The 15,764-nt window shown below is 58.7% G+C and overlaps 1 protein-coding gene across 1 annotated transcript; it reads right to left on the bottom strand.

The window, feature by feature from the left end:
- Positions 1-8,299: 8,299 nt before the first annotated feature.
- On the bottom strand, positions 8,300-12,212 carry Ddn (dendrin). The gene is made up of 2 exons (XM_021634919.2): positions 11,980-12,212; positions 8,300-11,591 (listed from the first exon to the last, which is right to left on the bottom strand). The coding sequence occupies exons 1-2, from the start codon at positions 12,186-12,188 to the stop codon at positions 9,722-9,724; spliced, it is 2,079 nt and encodes a 692-aa protein (XP_021490594.1). The 5' UTR covers positions 12,189-12,212; the 3' UTR covers positions 8,300-9,721.
- Positions 12,213-15,764: the final 3,552 nt, after the last annotated feature.

Raw genomic sequence — 15,764 nt, 5'->3', positions numbered from 1 at the left:
ACACTGCCCTCTTCCCCTCCAGCGTGCTTACTGCTCTTCATCAAACTGAAGAGACAGAATTGCCGAAGAACCCTTTTCCTGGCCCAGAAAGAGGGCCCTCAGCTCCTGACCCTTAGATGACCCTGAAGGAGGCCACTAGGAATCTGGGACTTCCTGCAGGGTTCTCCCTCCTAGTCTAGCAGCAGCTGGTTGTGTAGTAAGGACAAACATGTCTGTTGGCCCTAGGAGGGTTAACCATAGCTCCTGCTGAAAGAGTTGGGAAAATAGCTACAATGAGATGCTGGCTGTGACCATGTCTGAAAAGCCCAAGCAGAGAGGGTGCCATTGGCCCTGAGGTAGCTCTCCTTCTTTGCTGGTGTCTGGGCTTTGGGCAGTGGGAAGGCCCATCTTCCATGCTCTTCTACAAGGCTTGGAAAACCTGCTGTAGGCCACCACTCTAGCCTTGCGTAAGGAAGATCCAGCAAACCTTGGGCCCTAGACCTCGACCTTAGAGATCCTAGCAGAAAAGAAGAAAGGGGCAGACCAACTAGCATCCAAACAGGGGTGAGGTTTAGAGTGGCACACCCAAAAAGAAACCCACGAGTGATGGGTCCACAACCATCACCAAGCTAGCCACTCCCACAAACAACCAGAGTGAGGACTCCTTATTAACAGGCCTGCAGGCCACCTCCGGACAGTCACCGCTCAGTAGGATAAGAGCCCTGCTCGCGGCACTAAATCTGACTCCAGTGCTTTCTCCCTCCCTTCCTTGTCCAACCATAGCTTTAGCCCCAACTCAGGGAACACTAACCCTCCGTAAATTCTAAGGCCTGTCCATCACAGCCCCTTCACTCAAAGCGACAATGGGAGCTGCAGCGCACCCCACCTTTGCAAGAGCCATAACTGAGTGTGTGCTTGGTTAACTTGAGTTTCCTCCTCTTCCCGGAGTCCTCTGCTGTCTTTGCAGGCCATCACCTCTCTCTGGAGGCTGTGAACTCTGACCCCTGTGGTCCTCGGGCTCTGTGAGTGGGTAGGGAAGTAGATTTAAGGCTTGCTCAACCTTGCAGTAACATTCCTTCCCCTTTCTCTCCACTGGCAAAGCCAGCATCTTCTCAGTTCTGATGAGGGGATCCAACTTTGGATAGTGGGCATCTAAAAGGCCCTGGGTTTGCAGATCATTCGGCTGAAAACAGCCAGTCCTGACTCAAGGAGAACTTTCAGCTCTCCGGCTTTCCCAAAGTTAGAAGTTATTGGGCTGTCCCAGGGCAAGTGTGTGCACGCATGCATGCATGCGTATGTGTGTGTGTGTGTGAGAGAGAGAGAGAGAGAGAGAGAGAGAGAGAGAGAGAGAGACACTGTGTGTGTGTAAACTTGGGCCACTGCTGCTCAATGCCCAGTGTTAGGGAGAAGCAACACGATGGGGGACCCAGGCCGCCTTCAACCACACTCACCTAGATTCTACCTCCAGGAACTGAAGCCCATGGACCTGGAGACGAGGTGCTGAGCTGACCTGCAGGGGTGTCCCTTTTGTCCCTCACTAGGTATCCAACGCATCTCTTGCTTTCTCAATCTCCTTTGCCTTGACCTTTGAGAATGGTCATCACTGTCCTTTAAGGAGGCAATGGGGTTCAAATGAGATAGCGTTTGTGGTGGCTCGGGTCACCTGGATGCTTACTGATACATTTACCATAGGTCAAGTGCTGGCAGTGCAGTGAGATGCAAGCCAGAGGTCCAGCCATGGCATCAGCCGTGCCAACAAACACCGTCAGCCTTACAGGTGTACACTGGGGAAGGCCCTGTCTGTGCCCGGGAAAGCTGTCAGCATGGCAAACGCCCTTCTCTTCCAGGGGCTGAAACATGGAAGAAGGATGCCATGGGGAAATACAGACCAAGGCTGGGCCCTAACAGAGCATGCACAAATAAAATGAAAAAACTTCAAGAAAAGGGCTGGAAGTGTGGCTTGATGGCAGAGCGTGTGGAAGGACCCGGATCTGATCCCCAGCGCTTGGTGGCAGTGGGGCAAAGGTGCTGTGGGATCTGCAGGCATCACCTAGGAGCTGAGTTCTTTCTTTTCACGGTTCCTGGTGTTATCTGCGATGCTCTCACTCTGAACTGGAGTCAGGAGGTCAGTAGATGGAGGGGGGGAGGTACCTAGAAAGAGTCTCCGGGCCCAAAACACCGACAAGGTGACGTAAGCTAACATCATCGGAAATGTACCTGAGGCATGTTCCTGCAGCTTCCACTCACGCCTGGTCTTCAGGTGCCACACAAATACTCACCGGGGGACCTGGGGGCCGGCGGGGACCCTGGATGCAGAGCTGACCTCAGTAAATGCCACAGGGACTAGTCCTGAAATATCCTGGGGGTGATGGAAAAGATGAGAGGACTAAAAGGGCAGGCTGCACCGTCCCCGGGGCCAGCTCGCCGGCCCCACGGACACCCTGCCGCTCGCCCCTTGGAAAAACCCTGTCAGTGGGTCTGCGAATACCTTAGGGTCCAGCCCCCTTCCCCGTGGCCTCAGGCCGGCTCAGCCCTCCGCTCCAGGCCAGAGGGAGAAAAATAACAAAACGAGGAGAAAATAAGCTGTTTGGCTGTGGTGTGAGCAGGAATACCCACGCAGAGCTGCCCCCACTCAACCTTACTCACTCTTTCCACACCCAGCCAGGGCCCAGCATGAGACAGACCACCCCCTCGCCCCCTCCCCCGTCTGGGCTAAAAGCAGACACACTGGGTTGGTGAGAGAGCAGCAGGTTATAAATATGCCCAGGGAACTGCCGCCAACTCGCTCCCCTGTCATCCCCTGGGAGGGGGTGGGGTAGGATGGCACCTAGGAGGAGCCAGGGCTGCCCTAGTCCCCGAGGCCCGGAGGAAGCGGGGCTTCTGACCGGCTGCTGCGACGGTTATTTATTTCTACCTTTGCCTGGTGGCTGGACCACTGGCACCTCACACGTCCCGGACCTTTGTTTATCTCACACGTGGGATTCCCCTGCCTCTCTGGTGTACTACGCCACAAGCCCTAAGTCCAGCATGAAAGGGGCCCCAAAGCCAGGCTCTCTGCTTGAGTGTGCAGCCCCGGGCCTTGTCTCTCCTGCCTTGCGCCCTCAAGAAAGTAGTTGGTTCCTTGGCTGGCTCCCTGAGCAGGCGTGCTGAGGTGTGCGGCAGCATCCGCCTTCACTGGCCTACACGCGCCCATTCCTGCGTGCGTCCATCAGCGCCAGCCTGGGCTGCGCCCGGGCGCTGTGCCTTCAGCCTGGCACCTTCCCAGCGGAAGGGAAGGCTGCTATCCAGCACCAGCACGGGCCCAAGTGAGAATAAGACCCCTAAATACGCTGCCCCGTTACTTTGCCCGGTAGAGGAGATCTTTCCCTCTCTTTCCCGTCATCCTCTCCCTGGAAGGGAGAGCCATTCTGTGGGATGCTGAGGCATGCTCAGCCACCTGCTAAGTAGCTGCCCATCTAGGCAAGAGGGGCAGCCCTCCCCTCTCCCTCTTCCCTATTAATCCTCGGAAGTGAAGGGGCCGTCCCTGGCGGCCCTTCAGCCCCGTTGTGGCCCCTCGCCCTCCTCGGCTGGCGTCTAATTAACTCCTCCTGCCCCCGGTTTTGTGCGCCCCCCTTACTGCACCTTGTCGGCCCCGCCCCTCCGCTCGGTCTGCTCCCCCCCACCCCCGACGGACATTCCAGTCAGGCCGGGCCAGTGTGCCAGGGCAACCAGGGCCAGACCAAGGCCTAATCCCCCCTCCGCCTGGCCGGGCTCAGCGAGCCCCACTCACCTCCCGGCTCTCCGGGGGCTGCTCGGCTCTGCCATGGCGGAGACTCACAATCAGGACAAAGGCGCGGCCCCCGGGGGGCTAACTCAGCCTTCACGCCCAGGTTGTGCGGCATTTGGGGAGTTTAATGAATTGTCCATCACGCCTTTCAGGGCCCGCCCGTCAGCCTGGATTAATCTTCGGAGCCCTGGTGCGGCAGGAGACACTAAGCCTGTATTTATTACTCTCCCATTGTCACTAATTGAGGTAATTATCTGTGACTCTGGCCCGGCCAACAATGCGGCATTCACTCCCGGGACCTCGATGGGCCTGGCTCCCACTCTCGGCACCGACCCTCCCTCCCTTCCTCCCCAAAACGCGCCAAGGGCCGAGATGGGCCCTGGAGCATGTTGGGAAAGTGGACCACGCTCCCCAATGTTCCACCTTCAACAGCGGCTCCCAAAGGCCTCGCCACGTGGCGCTGTGTTGAGGAGAAACCTGGTTCTCCTAGAGCGGGGAGGAAAGATGGCAGGCAGGTGCCCGCAGAACCCTCAAGCCACTGCCAGGCCCCTCACTTCTGGGTAGATGGCACCAAGGTCTCAGGGGCCTCTGTAGCCTGCTCTCTGCAGTGTTAGGGAGCGAGCGTTCCCCGCCTAAAAGAGGAAGCGGCCAGAGCGGCCAGAGCGGCTGCGCTGTGCTGGAGAAGGTCAGAAAGCGCAGGAAAGGGCGCAGGAGGGCAGGGTAAAGAGCCAACCCGAGAAGAAGCCATCCAGAGTCAGGCATTTACCCCCGGCCCGCCATGCAAAGACTGAGAGAAACCTCCTTTAGGTCTGTGAGAAGTCCCAAAGGGTGTGGCTTTCTGGGTCAAGGGGATTGTTTCGAGGAGCAGGTATGCGTGTGTGCGTGTGCTTGAGAGATGAGGAAGGGTAGATTTAAATGAGACTAGATTGTGAAATCCTTGAGGGCAGAAACTATGTCCTGCTCGCTGTTATTTGCACAAAATCCTGCTACTGTACCCAGAGTGACAGGATGCATAGGCTTGTACTGGAATAGAGTTGGGGTCCGTCGGATCTTCTCTTGCACACCTGTCCTCAGGCTCTTCATAGAAAGAGTTGTCTAGACCATTCCTGGACAGTCCTGCATGGGCCGCTCTCGGCGCAAAAGTTCGAACAGCGCCCCCTCGTGGTCGGTGTCGGGATTGCTCCAGGAGACCCTAGCTAGGAAAGTGAAGCCAGCGGCCGCAGGCGGGGCTGGGCAGCAGCCACGCTCTCTCTGCTACATTATCCCGGCAGGGTTGCTCTAAGTTTCAACCACCCTTCCAGCTTTTGAAGTAACGTCTCATGCGTCCCAGGCTGGCCTCAAGTTCTCCACGGGGCGAAGATAACGGTGAAAACCTGATCCCTTGGCCTCCCGAGTGCTAGGATTTGTGGGGCTACGACATCCAGTGAGTGGAGTTCCGGGGACCGAAGGCAGGGCTTTGGGAATGCTAGTACTCTACCAACCGAAGCACATCCTCAGGCCCCAGGCCCCATTCTCCTCTTTCCTACACTAGTCTTCTTGGGGGAAAATGTTTGACAGTGAAATATAGTAAGAGGTTCCCAGCTCAAAACTATCTGTCATCTCTCTTTCAGTTCCTCTCACAAAAGCTCCTGCGTCTCTTTAGTCCGAGGCAGAGCCTCACCGCTTTTCCCATGTTGGCCTTGAATTCCTGGCCCAAAGGGATCCCCACCCTCAGCCTCCCAAGTAACTGGCCCACGGGCACACGTCACTGCCTAATGGAGGTCAAGTGCCTTATTCTTGCCTTCAATACCCTCTTCACCATCTACTCCTCTTTCTTCCCCAGGGCCTTGTTCCCCTGGAAACCACGTGTCTCCCCACATTGTCGGCGCACCTCTCCCCTCATCTTCTTGGTAAGAACTGCCTCAAACACCCCCCGTGGAGGCTCTTCAGCTTTCCCTTGGCAGACTGACCTTGCCTGTTTGAGCTTTTGAAATGCTTTGCTGGCCTGGTGGGGCTTTCCCTCAGGACCCCCAGTGGCCATCTGTGTACTCGCTAGGCTAGGAGTCCACCGGCCTGAGGACACATGCTAAGTGTCCCCTCCATCTTGCCACCCTTCCCAACACGGAGATGGGGACATCATATACCCTCGTTAAATGATGAACAGGTGCGTTCAGGGATGATGACAGAGATGCAGGGGTAGGGCACTCAGATTCATGGACAGGTCGGCAAACCTGTCTGACGGATAGACGGATAGACGGAATACACGCATAAATGGATGGACAGAGCATCCGTCCATGAAATGACTCACACGCCCTAGCTACTACAAGGAGATCCAAAGAAGGGAGCCTGTCCCATGCTCCAGGCCATGCCATGGAGAGGCAGGGACAGTGCCTGTCTTAAAATCCCCTTACTAATGTATGCACCCTTGGAACGCTGCCTCCCAGAGGCATTCACAGATATATTTCCATTTCCTCTAAGTCCAAGTCAAGAAGTCGTTCCTCTGTGTGCTGTTCTGTCCTCCTCCTCATTCTCTCTCTCTCTCTCTCTCTCTCTCTCTCTCTAATATGGGTCCCAAGTCCCTGTGTGCAGCAGTTTCCTCTGCCCTCCTCTCTTGCAAACAGCACACCACTGGTCTCTGTGACGTCGCACTTACAGCCTGTACCTCGGTTTCCTCACCCATTAGTAGCTGGCCTCAGGACAAGTCAGAACTCTCCCAAGTCTGAGTAGGACAGGGTTCCTGGCTCCCCTAATGCCTTATTGACAGAACTGCGGGGCAGAAAATGCTTCCAGGAAGAATTTGGAAGAACTGTTGGGAGAGTCCTGGGCTCCCCTAAGACCTCCAGCTGAGCAGTCCTACCTGCTGCTTTCCTCCTGGTCAAGGGGGTGGTTCCAGGGGGAGGGTAGTTGTGGCCTCCTTCAGGAGGATGGGTGGCTGGCAGACACAGCTAGAATTAGAAGTCATTTTCACAGCAGGGAGTCTCCATCCCACCCACAGGGCCCCACGGGGCCTAAGATACTACTCACCAGGGCCTGGCCCTGAAGCCTGCAGCCATCCCTTCTCTCTCTCTCTCTCTCTCTCTCTCTCTCTCTTCTGTCTCTGTCTCTGTCTCTGTCTCTCTCTCTGTTTCTCTCTTCTGTCTCTGTGTCTCTGTGTGTGTCTCCCTCTCTTTCTCTCTCAGAACTTTGGCAGCGGCTTCTGACTTTATTCTTGGCAAGCCCTGGAAGAAGGCATGTGTGGCCCTGCCTGACACCCTAAATATTCAAGTGTTCCTTACACAAAATGGGTGGCTGTTATCTAACCTAGGATTTGTCTTTTTCAATGCTGGGAGCGTTCTGGTTCTAGTCAAGCATAGTACCACGGGCTGTCCTCCAGCCCCAGTCTTCAAGAGAGTGTGCTGGCACCCTTCTCTTTTGGAGACAGAATCTTGCTGGGCTGGGCTGGGCTGGGCTGGAATTTGCTATGTAAACCAGGCTGGGCTCAAACTTGTAACCATCCTCCTGCCTCTGCCTCCAGTTTACAGGAAAGAGCCACCATGCCTGGCTTTTCTTTCTTTCTCTATTTAAAATCTGTTCACTTTTGCCTGGATGGCCCGGAACTCACTGTCTACCCCAGGCTGGTCTTGAACATCCAGCGATCCACACGCCTCTGCTGGGATGGAAGGCGAGTCGACCGGCCCAGCGCCTTTCACTAATTCTTATCTGAATGTCACCTCCTCCATGGACTCTCCCTGGATCTCCTAAAATTAGGATCTCCCTTAACTGGTTCTTTCCAGAACTTAGGCCAGCGCCCAGTGCTTTGCGTTTTCCTCTTCATCGCTCTGTCTGGCAGGCCTTGCATTTCTCCCCCAGCCCAGGCTAGACTCGTTCCTAGGAAGCGCTCGGTAAATGCTAGGTTGAACTTGGCAGCAGAGCTGTGGATGGTGGTAAGACCTTTGGTACCTTTGATCTCTGCCCAGGGTGACCTGACTTCCTTGGCCTCCTCCACCAAGAGCAACAGGAAATGTGTAGGTCACAGACAAGATCGCAGGTGAATACTCCTGGGGAGCCCCGACCAGTGAACTCCCCTAGAGCTGGGAAACCCTAGGAGCCCCTCCCACACTGAACCCAGGACCCGGCTGTGCCCTGGGAGCCCTGCCCCCTCTGCCTCCTGCCTTTTCTGTTGACTAAAAGCCCAAGTGCTTGGAGAGCGGTCTGAAGAGTTGCGGGAGGCAGTTACTGTTGGGGGGGTCGGTCGGTGGGAGTAGGGACAGAGGGGCCCGGGAGACTGGTTCGACCTGGTGACTGAGTCTGGGCGAAGCCCCTGCTCCTGCCCAGCCGGTGGCTAAATTTACCTAGGCTGACTCAGCCTTTGCCCGGAATAGGGGGCGGGGGCAGTGCACTAGGGCAGAGGGAAGAGCCGGCAGGGGTGGGGCGGGGGGCAAGGAAGGGAGAGTCCCAGCCAGGGAGACGGGAGGGGCCAGAAGTTTCCACCAGAGAGGATCCTCCTCCCCCTCAAACGAGGAGCGGGAAGAAGTCAAGTCCCGAGGGAGGGGCAAGGTGGGTCTGGGTCATAAAAAGAGAGACTCCAGAACTGCATAAAGGGAGGGAGATTTATTGGGCGCCTACTACGTGCCAGGCACTGTGCAAGGCGCCTTATATACATTATTTCATTAAATCCTCACAACAACCCTGCGAGGTAGGTGTTTATAAACCCCCATTTGACAGATGAGGAAACTGAGGCTCAGGGAGGTGAAGTGATTCGGCCAAGGTCACATGGCTAGTAAATGGCAGACACAGAGGAAGTGCCCAGGGTTGGAAAGAGAGGAAGAAAAAGGCTTAAATGTCAGTCTCAAGCCGGTTGGCGTGGGTCAGTACAAAGAAGGGCTCGGCGCGCCCCAGAGGTCTGGGAGACCGGAGGCCTGCTCCCGGCCCCGCGCGCGCGCGGTTCGGAAGCGTCGAGGCAGGGAACCGGCGCCCGGTAGCTAGGGATCCAGATAACGGGCAGTGCTGGTGGAGGGGCACTCGAGCACCAGCAACCGGGGAATCCGCGGCCTGCGCGCGCCCCGTAGTGGCCACAGCGAGTATCACACCCCACACGGTCTGCTGAAGCTCAGCCTTGCTGCTGGCCCGGCTGTTTCCTAGGAGAGACGCAGGTTGTCGGGGTCCTATCCGGTGGGCGATACCGTCTGCGTGAGAAATCCCGGCAACACTTCAGAGCATCACCAAGGGCACGGAGATGGAGGAAGGGGGGAAGGCTTAAAAGCGTCCCAAGCGGATTCAATGGCTGTCTTCCCCCTCCAGCTTGGACGGTGAGGGGCTCGGCCTTGGGGAGCACCCTCCTACACTTGGGGGAGGTTGGAATAGAAGCCCTTTGCCCATTTAAATCGGAACGCTTTGACGGCCGTCTGAACTGAGGAAGAGTGAAGTTGATAAGAACCCTCAAGTTCTATCCACTGATTCACAAAATCTTAGGGGCGGAAGAATGGGCGGCAGGAACCGCTGGTTTTACATTTACAGGAGTCCGGGATGCCCGGACGTAAAAACAGTTACTCTTCGGGTCCGCCAGCAAGTCGGTGGCAGCGCTGGAATGGAAACTTGAGTTGTAACCTCAAGGAGAGGCCTCCTCCCAGTCTGCTGGTGGCGTGTGTGTGTGTGTACGTTGTCTCTCCTGTCAAGGGACCCTGCCCTGACGGTTGCTTTCTGCCACCATCCTTGACCTTCGGCCTGTCTCTCTGCTCAGCTCTTCGTGGAATGCAGCAGGAGTTGAATCCCGCCCCCTCTCCCTGACACTAACCCTTGGAGTGGCGAGTGCTGCCTTCCCTCTCCTCCCTTTCTTTCCTTTCCTCTGTCTCAAGCGTGGGAGCAGGTGGAGGTGGGGAGAGAAGAAAGGGGAAGCAAGCGAGGCCTGCGGAGAGTGAAGGCGAGCGGCGGGCCCGAGGCTGGCTGAGCCACCCGAGAAAAGGGGCACCGCTCACTGTCCCTCTATTTCCCCGGGGAGTTCTCCCGGCGAGCCCTCTCCTAAGAGGCCTTCCTCGGTTTGGCTGACACATCTAGGATCTCCCGGATGCTGCTGCTCGGCCCAGCCGTCTTCCCGCCTTCCCCGGGCCGGGTGTTCCCCTCCGCAGGCAGGGTCCTCTCGCTCCGCCAGGAGGCGCCTGGGGCGTCTGTGTCGCTTCCATCGGAGGAACCACTGTGGGCGCTGAGCTCCTCAGCCTCGTCCGAGTCCGAATCCGGGGCGGTGTGGCGGCGGATGCGGGACACGGCCTCCCGCAGCGCCCCGGCGTAGGGCCCCGGAGTCCGCGCCCAGCCCCCGGCCGCGCGCCGCGGGACCCCGGCCGGGTCTGAGCCCTTGGCGCCGCCCGCGCAGCCCGGAGCCGCCGGGCCTAAGGTCGGGCGCTCGGGGCTGCCTGGCTGCGTGGGGGCGTCCGGCGGCTTCTCCTCGGCCGCAGGGAGCCCCGGAAGGCGCGGGGCGCGGTCCTCCGGCGAAGAAGGCCCCCGCTCCCCGCCCCCAGGCTCGCCCTCGGCACCCCCGCCTGGCTGCTTTGAGACGCGGCTGCTCAACAGGCGCTTCGGGCAAGCGGAAGGGCCGGCAGCGGCCCCCTCCTCCCCGCGGCTGGGTTTGGCTAGCCTGGGGCTGTCGCTCGCCGCGCACGGCTCCCCGGAGGCCAACGCATGCACCTGCTGGGGCCGAGGGGTCGGGACGTACTGGGACTTTATCACCACGCACGTGGCGTCAATGACGAAGATGCCTTCCCTGCGAGCGAGGCCCCGGGAGCTGCGGGGCAGGGTGTGGGCACGGCGGGTGGCCTTCCAGGCTTCCAGGCTCACGTGTTCTGCCCCCTCTCTTGGACCCAGGGCCTCTCTCCACCCAGTGCCCCCAGGAGCCCACGGCCTGGGGAGAGTCTGGCTATGCCTAACTGGAGGCTTTTTAGGAGAGGAAAGCCAAGACTTGGGGAGCCAGATCGGTTCACCTCCTTCTTTCCCTGGCCTTGAGCCCCCGCGCTGCTGCCTGGACCTGGGAGCCGGACGTGGGGGGCTGCTGGCCAGGGACCTAGAGGGAGCGGCCTCCGCGCCTGGACTGCCCGTAGCTTCGGCTTGGGGCTGGCCGTGGCCACCACCGATCAGGCCAGCAACAGCTAGGCCCGAGCCTCGCTCCGCGGCCCCTCTGCAAGCCTCTGGCCTGGCTCTGGCCGCAGCGCAGCCGGGAGCTCCTCCCAAGAGTCCCCGGCCCTGCCTGAGACCCCAGGCCCCCAGAACGTCCCGGTAGATTCGAGGGTCCAGCCTCTTCTTGGCGCGCCCTCCCTCTGTCCTGGCCGCGACCGGAGCCGGGGCTGCCGAGGCGGGCGCCCGGGAGAGCTCGGGGCCTCGCTTCGCCCCCAGGGTCCTGTGGGGGCCTTCGTACGAGGGCGGAGCCACGTAGGGCGGAGGCCGGTCCCAGCGGCGCCTCGGGGCCGAGCCCGCGGCGCCTCTCAGCAGCAGGTGAGCCTCGTAGCTGGGGGGCCCTGGCCTCCGGCCTCCCCACGGCCCCGCCCACGCCACCCCCGGCTCACCCTGCGGGAAGGCGGACGGGCGTGGCGCTCGCCCCACCGGCCCGAAGCGCTCGGGTCTGGAGGGAGGCGGGAGCCCCGGGGGCTGGGCCGCCCGAAGGGCGTGCCGGGGCTCCGGGCGGGGCTGCCCTAGGGGACTCCGTCGGGCCCCGCCAGCCTTGCGCCTCTTTCTCTCGGTCTCCTTGGCCTCCCGCTCCTGCGACGCCGCCTTCCTTTTCTCCTGTTCCCGGGTTCGGACCTCGGCGAGGGGCCCCGCCCGCCAGTTGGTCGCCTCCTGCAGCACCCTGGAGGCCCAGGGTCGGCGGGGCGGCGGCTCAGGGGATCCCGGGCGCAGCCTACACCTGGGACAATGAGCAGGAACCCAGGTGAGCAGTTTGTGGGGAAGGAGAGCCGAGGTCCGGGCCTCTGGGAGCCCCGGAGGCCACTTGGGGCAGCCGTGTGGGAGGGTACGCGTGAGCGTGTGTGCCAGTGCACGTGCGTACACGCTGGGGCTGAAGTCGAACCGAGACTCCTCGCCCTCTCTCCACGCACACTTCAACAGCGACTGCCCCATCTCACCTCCTGCCCTCGCTCGCTCCGGCTCCTGTCCCCCCTGAAGAGCGCCGAAGGAGTCAGGCCCCAGTCCTCCACGAGTGGGGGAGGGAGGGAGGCGCGGGAAAGACAAGGGGTCGGCAGCGGACCCCGCTCCCCTCCCCACCGCTCGCTGCCCCTCACCCCGCCTTCACTCACGTGCGGCTCTGGGGCCCGCGGGCCCAGTGGCTGGCCTGGATGTCCATGGACTGTCGAGAAGGGGCGCGAGCACTATAATGACAGGAAATAGTCTTCACTTCAATCACCAGCAGCTTGGACTTCTGCACCCAGAGGCAGCTGCCCGACTCCTCATCCTGGAGCTCCCGGGGGCTGTCGGGCCCCTCGGAGAATAACGGGCCATCCAGCATCCTGCCCCACCCCACCCCGGCCCCCCACCCTCCCACCCGCCCCGTGAGCCCCCTCCCAACCCAGGGAGCCGGCGCCCACTGCAGAGCGGCAGGCCCAGGGACTGGCAACTATATATACCCGGGCACACGTGTGTGCCTGCCTGTCTGTGTGTGTGTGTGTGAGTGTATGTGTGTGTGTGTGCTCGAGCGCGAGCGCGCGCGCATGTGACACGCCGCCGTGGACGGCTCCGCGTTGCTTCCTCCCCCGTGTGCACGGCCGCCCCCTGGGGCCTGGGATTGGACGCCCCTTCCCACTGCTCAGGTCCCCCGAGCCTAACGGGACCCGCGAGTGGGTGGGGAGAGACTTGTGGTTCTTGCCAGGCTTACGTGCCCTCTTCTCCAGCCCCCATCTTCTCGCCCCTCCCGAAGTGTTAACCCTTTGCTTTCCTGCTTGTCAGGTCGCCTGACCACAGTGGTCTGTGCCTGCCTGCCTGCCTGCCTGCCTGGACTCCTCTCTGACAGCGAGTGGTGAGAATAGAACTCAAGGTCTCTGCCTGCCACTCTCTGCTTGTTTCCATGGGGTTGGGGTGCAAGAGAGGCTGGCCCGCAGCTGGGGGGGAGGGCTATTTTTAGCGTCAGTGGCATTCGGGTGCAGATGAGTAACCAGTTCCTAAGCAGTGGGGAGAAGAGGCGGCAGCTTTCAGGAAGCTTTTGTGCGACTCGGGGGGACAGCTGCTCCCCCAGCCCCCCCCCAAAGAAGTGGCTCTAGCACCCTCACCTTTTCTGCTGGTGTGTAAGGCAGAACTCAGTCCGTCCTGGCCACCCAAGCAGCAGGAAGACTCCTGCTCTAGATTTGGGTGTCCTTGGGCACCAAATGAGCCTTCCAGCAGCAGCAGGCTGGCTCCGGGAACCCAGAAGCCAGGATTCTAGGGTTACACAGTTCTAGGCCCACACTGTTCCACAGGCCTTATGTGGGGAGCAGCTAGGGTGCCTCTAGACACTTGTACCCCAGTAGAGGGGGATGGAGGGGGAATAGCCTGTTCCTGTGACACAGACAAATCCCATAGCAACAGAGAGAATAACAGTGGTCTTCCTTTCCTAGCAAGGGGGGTCCCGCTCACTCCTGCCCAGATTCCAGGTTCACCCGGCCACCCTGAAGGGTGGCTCACCTTCTGGACTCACTGTTGGGGGCAGGGGGCTGCTGCTTGCAGCCTCAGGATCCCTCCCCCTAAGCCTGTACCAGGTGTCCCCTGATTCACCATGGTAATGTTAGTGGCAGCACAGCCCACGCCAACCCTTCCATGCAGAGACTTAGCAACCATGCCTGGCAACCATGGTAGCAGCTCAGTGGAGGGGAGGGGTGCGGGGAGCAGAACGAGAGGAGGAGAGGAGGTGGCAATGGCTCCTGAGGAAGAAGGGACCATTCGCTTCTGACTTTAAGAACAGAAGCCAGTGAGCTCCCCGACATGCATCCCTTGTCTTCAGCTCCACCCTCAGACTAAGACTGGGAGGGGATTCTGAGGGGGGAAATGGGAGAAACACCCCGAGATCCCAGTTGGTTCTTCATAAAAGTATAGGGAACATTTGGGTACAGAGCCTTCTCTTTAAGGGGACAGGGATCAAAAGGGTTGTTATAGGGCGGAGGCAGGTCTCACTGGGCAATGGCAAGGTAAAACCTAGCCTGTTCTGCTGTCCCATGCTCCCTGCCCCCCTGCAATCCCACACACCTACCAGCCACACTGAAGAGGGTTCCAAGGTTCTGGCTTCCCACCAGGGCCCACCAGAGTTCCACAGCTTTTAAAGCTTTGCCTCCTCCCTAGACAAATCCTCCTTGGAGGAATGTGACACAAGGAGACATTTGTCCTTTCCACCACACACCCCCCTCCACACACACATAAACACACGCTCTAATGCTGCTAATTTGGAAGCCGCCCTCCCCCAAGCTTGGGAATGTGCTGAGAGCTTGGAAGATGTGAACGCAGAGGCCTCAACCAGCACTGAAAGCTGACCTCTAACAAGTGTCTTGATGTTTCCCGTGTTCCGTCAGGAAGCCTGCGCTGGAAGAACAGGAATAGTGTGGCACAGGCTCCTCTGAAGGCCCAGAGGAGGGAGAGCCAGGGAGTCACTCAGAGCCTGCTCCTGGCTTGGATGCAAACTGTCCTATCAGCAAGGCTGTGGCTGCGGTAGAAGGGAGCCCAGCTGGCCCTCCTCCTGGTGTTCTGTGCTACTCTCAGTTTGTGTGGTTTCAGCACAGATAATGGGTCTCTCGGGTTGACCACAGCTCTGCTTTTCCTCCAGGATCCACTCTGTCTTAGAGAAAAGTGAAGGGATTTGAGGGTTCAGACAGTACCAGTCCAGCAAAACCCAGAGTTCAACCTTCCCTCAGAAACATCGATGGCCTTGGCAGAGTTCTGCCCCAAGACCCTAATCCGTTTTCTACTGTCCAGACTTGTTGGGAACTTTTTGCCTGGGCCCTAACTATGGTCCAGACAGAGGAGAAAGTAAGAGTAATTACAGGAAATAAGGAGAATTAGAGAGGAAGTAAGATTATTGTAAAGATAGGAAAGTATAAAACCTGGAATCAGATAGTTGAGGTTTAAATACTAGCTTCTTAAATTTGTATTTTGGTTTTTCAAGACAGGGTTTCTCTATGTAGCCCCAGCTGTCCTGGAACTTGCATTGCAGACCAGGCTGTCCTTGAACTCAGAGATCCAGCTGCCAGGGTTAAAGGTGTATGCAGCCAACACTGACTGGCTTTTTAAATTATTTATTTATTAGACACGATCTCACTATGTAGCTCCTGGGATTTGTTATGTATGTAAACCAGGTTATGTATGTATGTAGGTTAGCCCCAAACTCCAGCGGTCTGTCTTCCTCCGCCTCGGAAGTGCTAGAACGAAAGGCCTACGTCTCCACGCCTACCAGCCTTGTTTTTAAACAGTATGCGTGCGCGCCGGATGATTGGCGTGTGTTATGTGCAGTCATGCTGAGCGCATGAGGGCAGCTCTGTGTTGCCTGCTCTCTTCCACCTTTACATGGCCTCTGGGAACTCAACCCAGGAGCTAAGCTTGCAGCGCCTTTACCACTCAGCTTTGCTTCTCACCAGCAGTGTGGCTCCGGGCCAGCTTTTGAGTCTCTGTGCTTCCGTTTTTAAAATTCCCTTAAAACTGGAAAAGGTGCTGGGGAGACGGCTCAGTTGGTAAGACACATCTTGAAAGCTGGAGGAGCTGAGTTCCGATCCTAAGAACCCACGTAAGAGCCACATATGGGGGCATGTGCTTGGAATCCCGGGACCCTCGAGCCGGCTGGCCAGTGAACCTCATCAGGTGGCGAAATCCCAAGCCACTGAGAGACAGAGTTTCAAAAAAACCAAAAAAGCAAGAAGGGGAGCCTCCCGAGGACGGCTGCCTGAGTTGTCCTCTGGCCTGCACACCTGTGCACAACCCCCTCACAAGCAGGACTGGCGTGTAACAGTTTTTAAATGGGGCAGGGGTGGCTTAGCAGTGAAGATCACTAGTTGCTTCTCCAAAGGATCTGGGTTCAGTTCTCTCCCTCACAAGGCAGTTCACGACAGTCTGTAACCATGGACACCAGGCA

Source organism: Meriones unguiculatus, chromosome 8, assembly GCF_030254825.1.
Source record: "Meriones unguiculatus strain TT.TT164.6M chromosome 8, Bangor_MerUng_6.1, whole genome shotgun sequence".
NCBI lineage: Eukaryota > Metazoa > Chordata > Mammalia > Rodentia > Muridae > Meriones > Meriones unguiculatus.
Note: the sequence above shows the minus strand (reverse complement) of the source record. Positions and strands in the feature narration are given on the sequence as shown.